Source organism: Myotis yumanensis, unplaced genomic scaffold (assembly GCF_028538775.1).
Source record: "Myotis yumanensis isolate MYYU_CA2020_CCGP unplaced genomic scaffold, mMyoYum1.0.hap1 SCAF_10, whole genome shotgun sequence".
NCBI lineage: Eukaryota > Metazoa > Chordata > Mammalia > Chiroptera > Vespertilionidae > Myotis > Myotis yumanensis.
The window spans coordinates 4,399,404-4,408,964 of NW_027223761.1; the positions used below are offsets into that span (position 1 = coordinate 4,399,404).

General features: G+C 60.2%; 1 protein-coding gene across 2 annotated transcripts in view; it reads right to left on the bottom strand.

The window, feature by feature from the left end:
* Window positions 1–9,136, bottom strand: part of MACROD1 (mono-ADP ribosylhydrolase 1) — a 130,082-nt gene extending 120,946 nt beyond the window's left edge. The window contains exon 1 of one of the 2 annotated variants that reach the window (XM_070426421.1): window positions 8,733–9,136. In XM_070426421.1, the coding sequence (XP_070282522.1) occupies window positions 8,733–9,003 (271 nt within the window). In that variant the 5' untranslated portion in view covers window positions 9,004–9,136. The remainder of the gene's footprint in view (window positions 1–8,732) is intronic. The other variant, XM_070426422.1, reaches the window with a different exon arrangement.
* Between the last annotated feature and the right edge of the window lie 425 nt (window positions 9,137–9,561).

Below are 9,561 nucleotides of genomic sequence, written 5' to 3' on the forward strand. Positions count from 1 at the left end.
GGCCTCATCCTCCGGAAATTCTGTTTCTTTGTTAAGGGGTGGGGCCACAACATTAGTCACAAAGAAACAGAATTTCCGGAGGATGAGGCCCAGAAATCAGGATTTTAAAAAGATTCCCAGGTGATTCTAATGTGCAGCCAAGGTTGAGAACCACTGTCTTAGAGGAAGTGGTGGGAGAGAAGGGGGTGCCCCACCCCGGAGCCTTCTGGGGAGATGGCTGCAAGGGGCAGGTATTCAAGAGACAGGCTGGCCCCTGGGGTGCCCTTTTCCTGCTAAAGTCACTAGGCGCCTCCAAGCCTCGGCTCCTCACGGACGCAGGCCCCCACCCAGGTCGTGGCCCGGCTCAACTCTATGGCGGGGCGATTATAAAAGGCTCACAGCACCCGTGGCTCAAACCAGAACCCCACTTTCTGGCAGCCACACCCCACCCTTCCACAGACACCTACGAAGTGCCGGTCCTGAACCTGGTGCTGGGGATACAACAGCCAACAAGGCAGACGTGGCCCTGGCCCTGGAGAACCCACCATCCGGCCCAGGAGACAGGCCGACCAGGCTCAGTACCAGCAAGCCGTCCAGGCGGGCGGGGAGGGCGCTGGGGGCGGGCACAGGGACCCGGACCCAGCCCAGGGGACCTGAGAGGCTCTGAGGGGAGAGGGAGGCGGCCAGGGCAGGAGCAGCATGTTCAGGGGCGTGGGCTCGATCCCCAATGTGGGGCGTGCAGGAGGTTCTCTCTCATCACTGATGTTTCTATCTCGCCCTCTCCCTTCCTCTCTAGGAAATCAATAAAAATATTTTTTAAAAATAAATAAATAAACCAGCGGTTCTCAACCTGTGGGTCGCGACCCCTTTGGGGGGGTCGAAGGACCCTTTCACAGGGGTCGCCTAAGACCATCGGAAAACACATATATAATTACATGTTGTTTTTGTGATTAATCACTATGCTTTAATTATGTTCAATTTGTAACAATGACATTGGGGGTCACCACAACATGAGGAACTGTATTAAAGGGTAGCAGCATTAGGAAGGTTGAGAACCACTGAAATAAACTCTTGACCTCCCCCTGGTGGCCTGTCTTCCCGCCCATCCGGGTGCTGCTTCAGAAGTGGGTGCCCTCTTCCATCTCCCCTCTCCCAAGCCTCCCCCACTCGTCCTCCAGCCATCAGGTGCTGCCTCCTCCTCCCACCAAGCAGCAAGCCCCCCTCCTCCCCTCCCGCCCACACCCCGTCCTCCCTTTCAGTCCCTGGGCGTGAAGGCCACCTGGCTCACCTTCCGGAGGACTAGCTCCGGCAGCTCCCCCTCCACACCCTCTGCTGTTCCATCTTTTAAAACAAAACCCTCCCTCAACCCCACATTCCGCGCCCCACAGCTGTGGCCCCGTTTCTCTGCCCCCCTCCTCCACTGTCTACACTTCCTCCCTCCCATGCTTCTCCAACCCAGGACGGTCTGGCCCCACCTCTCCATCAAGGCCAAGGTCAGAGACACCACGAGCCACGGGGCCCAGAGCAGTGGCCCTTCCTGTCCTCCCTGTTCACTTGGCACCTCCAGCCCCTTCGTCCCCACCAGGAAGCCCCTCCCCTGGACCCCGCCTGGCTCGCTGGCCCCCTTCTCGGTACCTTCTCCCTCCTCCTTCATCCACACCCTCCCTAGTCTTCACAGCAACGCCTCGCAGTCAAACCTTCTTTATGCTCGTAATCCCAGGGCCGCACCTCCAGCCCCTCAGCATCTTCTGAGCTGTCAGACTTATCCCCACAGTCCCCCCGAAACCAAGCCTTCTGCTCACCCTGCCAGGGCCAAGCCTCCCTCGTCACTCCCTAGACCCCTCCAAAGCCCCCAACTCCCAGTGACTCCCCATGTCCATCCAATCGTCGGTTCCTTACACAGCAGCCCAGGGAGCTTAGGAACATGTCAGCAGCCATCGCTCTGCTTAAAGCTCATTTCAAAATCTGTGTCCTCACCATGGCCAAGTAGCAGGCCTGCCTCTCCCCCTGCGGCCCTCCCCGTACAGTTCCTTCTGCCCCCTGCACCTCGGCCGGGCAGCCAAGCAGGTCACCTTTGCTCTCCTCCACCGGCCAGGCTGTGCCCTGCCTCAGGGCCTTTGAACCGGCTGTGCCCCCGCCTGGCCTTCCTCCTCCCTGCCCCCCTCTCCCAGAGCAGCCCTTTCCTGACTACCCTTCACTCCTCACTTGACCTTGGCCACACTGGATCTGTCCTGTTTACTCCGGATCCCCACCACCTGGTACAGTGCATGGCACGTGTGAACATCGTGGGCTGAATCAGTGAGCGAACGAGCTGAGACCTGGAGGTGGAGGACAGGTTTTCTAAGAGAACAGTCTTCGGGGCAGAGGGAACAGCATGTACCATAGCCCTGAGGTAGGAGGGAGCCTGTGGGCAGAGAAACGGGGAGGGATCTAGAACGGCTGGGCTGGAAACAAAGCTCCCACGCGAGGCAGAGGGAGCACCGGGCAGGCTGGCCGGGCCAGGCCGCTGCTGTGGTTCTCCTTCCTGCTCCTGGGTCCCACGGGCCCGGGCTCGCCACGCCCAGCGTCACGTTCACGGGCGTCACCCGGCCTCTCTGCGCCTCAGTTTTCTCGTCTCTAGAACAGGAACACGCCAGCCCTCCTGGAGCCTGGGCTGGCTGCGCCGGAGAAGCTGGCGGTGAAAGCGCTGTGTCAGCGGTAAAATGCAGCACGCACCTCGGGGACAAGCACTCCTGCCCGGAGTGGGTAAGACTCAAGGGGGTCAAAACAAAACAGACACAATTTGGGGGGATTTTTTTTTAACTTGGGGCACAGTGAGTAGAGGAGCTTTTTAAATTATTTGGGTCTCCATATTTGTCATCTTGCACAACTGTGACCAAAGACGTCCCCCCTCTGAGGCCTTGGCACCGCCCACGTGCGGGGACTCCCAGCCAGCTGCACCCGGGGCCAGAGTGAACGCATCTGCTGTAACATGGAGACTGGGCAGCTGGGACCCAGACTGAGCCCACCGAGCCCACAGGACCCGGGAGCTGAGGCCCTCTGGCCGGGGCCGGCCCCAGGCACCCGTGCAACCAGTCTGGGTGCCCGGAGGTGGCTCAGGTCCCCTAGCCAACACCATCTGGCAGATGCCAGCACCCGCCTTTACAGAAGAAGCAGAGAAGCCTTGCCCAGCCATGGGCAGGCCTGGCAGGATGCGACCCAGCGCTCACTCTCTCCTGCCCCATCCCCCATCCCCCCCACCCATGGCCTGAGTGACCATGGCCTGCACAGCCCTCTCCAGTCAAGTCCAAAAGACGCCCCCACCCACACTTCTCAGAAACGACAGAGGAAGACAACCAGAGCTCCCAGCTCTGCCACCAGCGCTGGGCGCCAACCTTGGGGACATGTGTCAGCCTGTCCCTCCAGTCTGTGGTCCCCAAGCACACACCCCTCAAGGCCAGCAGGGGGGCACCCTGTCCTCAACCCCAGGTCTCGGCCGGGCTGATCGGAGGAGCTACACACACTGGTCTCTGACTCCCGAGGGAGGAGAAGACAACAGCGATTCTCACCCAGCGCCCTGGTCACCCCCACTTCCCGCCAGTGGCACCCAGGCCCGCCTCACGCGCCCGGGAGAAGCGGGGTCCTTCGGCTGGACACGTGCCCCACACATTTATAACATCGTCCATCTCCTTTTGCCCGAAAGACAGATGCAGACTTAAAGCACAAGTGAGTTTTATTTTTCTGATAAGAGATGTACAACACAGGTTTTAATTTTCTTTCTGTTTTGGAGGCGAGCGTATTTCACAGCTCAGTGAGACAGGTGTTGTAAAATGATGTTTGCAGTAAATTTTGATGGGGAGGCCTGACCCCAGACAAAGCTTCTGAGCTGGAGGAAGCAGGCTGCGCCAGAGCCATAAAGTGCAGCAGGCGAGCGGGAATTCAATGATGTGTTTTAAGAAGTCTTTGTGGCGCCCTGCAAGCCGCTGTTCAGAAAGGGGAGGGCAGGCCGGCGCGGAGGGGGCTCCTCTTCCGGAGAAGGCCAGGTGGGCAGGGCTGGTAAGGCCGGGCTCTGCGAACAGGGCAGCAGGGCCATTCATCACCGGGGCTCACCGTCCCCCAGCAGCGGGGCTTTCCTGCCCCTCGCCTCCCGGGAATGTGCCAAGGCGACTTCCTCCGAAGACAGATGGGAGAAGGCCCCCCACCCCCAGGTGTGCCCGGAAAACTTCCCAGCTCAGCAGTCGAATCAGATAAATCATCCACTTTGGACACAACGCCACTGGTGGGACCGAGACCCGCCCCGCCAGCGCACACAGGCTGGAACACGAGTGCTTTCTTGAGCCCCCGGGGAGAGGAAACAGGACTCGGGACGTGCGGGTCAAGCTCCAGTGTCTGACCGCATGGCAGGGACAAGTGTACTCAAGCTCAGCGTCTCCGTGGCCAGAACACAGCAGAGAGGAGACAAGCCCCGGGGGGGCCGCTGGGGACCCTCCGTGCACCGTGTGGGCTGCTGTGTATACATGGTTTTGACGTCATCCCAGTGCAGCCTACAAAACCTGCAAGTCAGGTGTTGTTGGTCCTGTTTCACAGATGAGGAAACTGAGGCTCGGGAAGCATGGGAGCAGGTGCTGGGGTGGCCCAGGTCTGATGTCACCAATGCCCGTTCTCTTTCGCACACAGCTTTGCCCCCACTGCAGTCAGGAGGCCCCTCTCCTGGAGGCTGGGCCCTCCCGTGGTGACAGTCCCCAGATGCCCTCAGTGCCTGACCTTGAGTCCCTTCACACCCAACTGCCTCCCAGCACAACTGTTCCTACAATTTTCCGAGGAACAGCCACCACCTGAGGGGATCAGGAGGGGATTCATTTAGAGAGAGTAACCCTAGCCAGTGTCGTCAAATACTGCAGGGGTCTCCCCAAAAGACTGAACGTCTTCCCCTCAGGAAGACCCAGCCCAATGCTCCTCACTTACCTAGAGGGAGAATGGGCCCTGGGAAGCGGGCAGTTCCCTTGAGGGTAGAGAAAAGGAATCCCCAGAGCCAGGCAGAACCGGCCGCCTGTGCAGAGGACTCACTGGGCCATGCGTGGGGCTGGGCATCCTGCACGCGGGCCCGAGCAGGCAGGTAACGCTGCACACAGACTGCAACACGGAACAAGCGCCAAGGAAGGGCTCCTGGTGGGTCAGTCCCCCAAGGGAAGCTTGCCCAGCCTGCCCCGGGCAGAGGGCTCGGCTTCCAAAATCATCCCACCAGCTCCCCAGTTAGAGAACATGCGCTGCTGAGCGAACCTAAGACTAGGATTTGGCTTCCACATGGCTTCCCCACAGGGAGAGGAGGCTCCGTCCAGGCACCTGGGTTTCCACACCTCCTGCTAGAATTCTCCACCTTGAGCTATACATCAACCTTCTGACCTATACGTCAGTATCTTGTGAGTTTGGTTACTGTACACCAGGCTTTTTTAGCTGCTTTTATTAAAAAAAAATAGTTTATTGACTTTTAGAGAGAAAGGGAGGGAGGAAAGAAACATTGATATGAGAGCAAAACATTGATTGGCTGCCCCCTGCATGCCACCTACAGGGGATTGATCCACAACCCAGGCATGTGCCCTGACAGGGAATCAAACCGGCAACCTTTTGGTGCACAGGACAATGCCCAACCAACTGAGCCACACTGCCCAGGGCTGTGCACCAGTCTTTAAGAGGACCATCTCAGGCACAGATGGGCATTTGGAGGTCTGTGTAGGTATGTCCCCAAGAGAAGGGAGAACACATGTCCATCAAAGACATGTACGAGAATACTCAACACAGCTTCATTCCCAACACTGGCAGCCCACATGCCCATCGACAGGAGGACGGGACACTAACTGTGGTACATCCACACCACGGAGTATCAACAGCCGTGAAAAAAGAGCCAACTGTTGACACATCACTAATGAGGACGAATCTCAGATATGAAGTAAAAGGTGCTGGCACACTGTATGCCTCTGTGCATATGAAGGTCAAGAGACTAAACCAGTGGTTCTCAACCTTCCTAATGCCGCGACCCTTTAATACAGTTCCTCATGTTGTGGTGACCCCCAATTTCATTGTTACAAATTGAACATAATTAAAGCATAGTGATTAATCACAAAAACAATATGTAATTATATATGTGTTTTCCGATGGTCTTAGGCAACCCCTGCGAAAGGGTCATTCGACCCCCAAAGGGGTCGCGACCCACAGGTTGAGAACTGCTGGACTAAACGAACCAATAGAAGAGTAACTAGCTTTAACGGGTATTGATTGGAAAGGGTCTCAAAGGAACCTTCTGGGGTGACGGCAATGTTCTACCTATCGATCAGCCTGAGGGGCACGGCTGGATACGGGTATGCAGGTGCTGACGGTACACTGAAGGTCTGTGTACTTGGTCTACATCACGGCAGCTCTGCCCCGTGTAAACTGAATCTAACAAAGAAAAGGTGTGGGGTCGTCAAGGCCCAAAGCTGGGACCCCAACCAGAGGCAGGTCCAGCTGAGGCAGCACCCCCAGTGTGATGGTCTTAAACACAGGCCCCTAATTCTTTGATCCTCTTCCCTTCCAAAGGGGGACCCTAATTTCCCTCCCTTGGAATGTGGGCTGGACTCCATGACTTGACCTACGCCCTGGGATAAGGCAGAAGACACGCTGCTCGACTTGGAAAACCAGGTCACGAGGAGGCACTGTGGCTTCCGGCTTCCGGCTGGGTCTCCTCTCACTTCCCGTCTTGGATCACCTGCTCTGGGGGAAGCCGGCTGCCATGTTGTAGGGACACTCAAGCAGCTCTGTGGAGGCCCCGTGGTGAAGAACTGAGGCCACTAGCCAACAGCCATTTCCTGTGAGTGAGCCACCTGGGAACGGATCACTCCAGGCCTCGGCAAGTCACCAGGCCTCCCGAGAACCCTGAGCCAGAACCACCCAGCCAAGCCACTCCCGCGCCCTGACCATCCAGAGAGGGGGATGCTTGCTGTTGAAGCCCCTCACTGGTTGCGCAGTAATAGGTACTAAAACACATGGAGGTCTCTGTGTCGCCATCTGACACCTGCTGGGGACTTGACACCTGGTGCTGGGGTACCTGGGACCAACTGCCCTCCTCCCACGCCCCTGACAGGGCACTGGAGCTCAGGCAGCCCCATCTGCCGTAGTTTCTGACCTTTTCCTGGCACTGTCCCATTGGATGACCTAATTCTCTACCAGTTTCCTCCCCCCAAAGTAGAAGCTCTGTGGCTCCATCCCCAGCACCAAACAGAGCTGCACACAGAGAGCACTCAGTGAAAGTGGACTGACCAAAGGAGTGGACATCCCAGCAGAGGGACAGAGACGCCGCAGGGGCCCGGGAATCCCTAGCCTGCCAGCTTCATGAGATCTGGAAGTTTTCAGGGGCACCAAGGAATGGGTGGTGGTAGGGAGCTGGATCCTAAAAACTGAGGCAGATCTGAGCCTGGTGCCTGGGCCCCTGGCCGCCCTAGCTCCTTCCTACCATCCTGGGTTACCATTACTGTCCCCTGACAGAGAAGCCAGGCTCCCCGTGGGACAGTCCCCCTGCCGGGGGTGTCTCTGCTGTCCCCTGCCGGGGGACTTTGCCAGCCCCCTGCTCCCCGCCCTGATCGGTGTTCTGGGGCCAGCGCTGAGGGCATGACAAGCACTCGTCGTGCTCACAGAGCAGTCAAGTGCTTTCTGCGGGCGCTTTAAGATCCCAGCGCAGGCCAAGCGATTTGTGATGGGGGTAAATCATCTCAAACTCTACCTCCAATCCGGAGAGGACGCCCTTGCTACACCCCCAACCGTGGCCGCCCAAGGCCTGCCTTCTCAGCCTCATTGGCCAAAGCCCCTCCACGGGCGGGCGCAGCCAATGAGCTGTGTTCCCTGCCCTTTTGAAAGGGGATCCAGCGGGGAATGGCCACCAGGGCCCAGGGAGCAGACCCTGAAGGGCAGGGGCAGCTGGAACTGGCATCTGGGCTATTTGGGGCTCTGCAGGTCAGGCTGCCTCCCTTCCTGGCTCTGTGCGGGGGCGGGGGCAGAGTCCAGCTCTGGGACTCCTGCCCATCCTGTGGGGGTGATGTCACTGTCCTCACAGACACAATGCCCCATCTCTGCCCTGTGTCCCCCAGGAATGGGCAGGGACTGTTAACAAGTGGCAGGAGGCCAGGGATGAGGGCGAAAGGGCACCAAACCACGTTCCCAGAGAGGCAGGCGTGACTGGGGAGGAGGTGGAGGTGGGACAGGCCTGCCCAGGGAAGCCACTCCTTGGGGTTATCTGATCCCACCAGGTGGGACACCAGCGGGAGGGCGACCCCCTCAGCCCATTCCCTGCCACTGTGCCCAACACGCCGCCACCTGAGGAGCCACACCGTGGAAAACACGGGGAGCTCGGGAACCTGAGGTCAGCTCTGCCACCAGCTCCCAAGTGACCTTGGGCTATTCCGCTCAAGCACTGGGCCTCAGTTTCCCTCCTGCACAACGGAGCAAGGTGGTAGGTCCTGGATGACCTCTGGGGGTGCCCTGTGACCCATTCCAGTGGGCTACGGCCACCTCCTTCACTCCGCTCCTGACAGGGGACCTGGACCCGGTGGGGGTGAACTGGTTTGTGGGGCTGGGAACGCGGGGGGTGGGGGGAGGCGTGGCTGTGAACGGGGGAGTCCTGACCAGGGTATAGGGGGCCTCAACTTCCACCGGTCTCAGGAGGAAGAGCTGCTGGTGGGGTGCCGTCCAGCCGCGGAAGCCCACGTGGGGCGGCCCTCGCCCGCGTCCCCTCTGCTCACACTTACATTTTGCCTCCTTCCAGTCGGTGGAGGTGTTCAGGTCCACCTTCGCCGCCATGGCCAGGGGCGCCCAAGTGCGCACCCCGGCTCTCCGCCCCACCGCCGCCGCCCCCCAAGCCCCAACTCCCGCTGGGGTCCGCGCGCGGGGGCCGTAGGCACTGCTGCGGGTCCGCGTGGCCCCCGCCGAGGGGCCTGGCCAGGGGCGCGGGGCGCGGAAGAGCTGCCCCGCGGCGCGCAGCTGAGCCAGGCGGCCGGACACTCGGCTCCGCAGAGACATGAGCGGGCGGCGCGCGCGGCTCCCCGCCCACTGGGACTCCGATTACGGTGCTCGGGGGAGACTCCCCCTTATTTACTCCGGAACCGGGTGGCGCTGCCAGCCCGCGGCGACCTGCTCCCAGTCGGCGGGCCGCGCGGCCAGGAACAAGCCGATGCACCGCTGAGCATCCTGGGACTTGTAGTCCGGCCGCCGGATAGGGCCCCGCCCTCGTCTACACACGTGCGCGCCCGCCAGGGCCCCGCCCCCTCCCGGCGCCCCGCCCCTCCCTCGGGGCTGGCTAGGCTGAGGAGACTCCCGCCCTCGGCCCTCCACGCGGCTCCGACCCAACTCTGCCCGAACTCCGAGAGCTGGGCATGGCCCCGCCATGCGGGACGTTTTGCTGCCAAGGGCCCCGGCTGGTCTCCCCGCGGGTCACCTGGGTCCCGCCCCGCACCCCATCCCGCACCCAGTCTTCGGGAGGCCCGGTCGGGCTGCCCTTGGGGAGGTGACAAGTGACACGAACAGGTACCGGTTCCGGTTCGGCGACTTTCCCCGTGCAGACGTGCCGCCTCCTCTCCG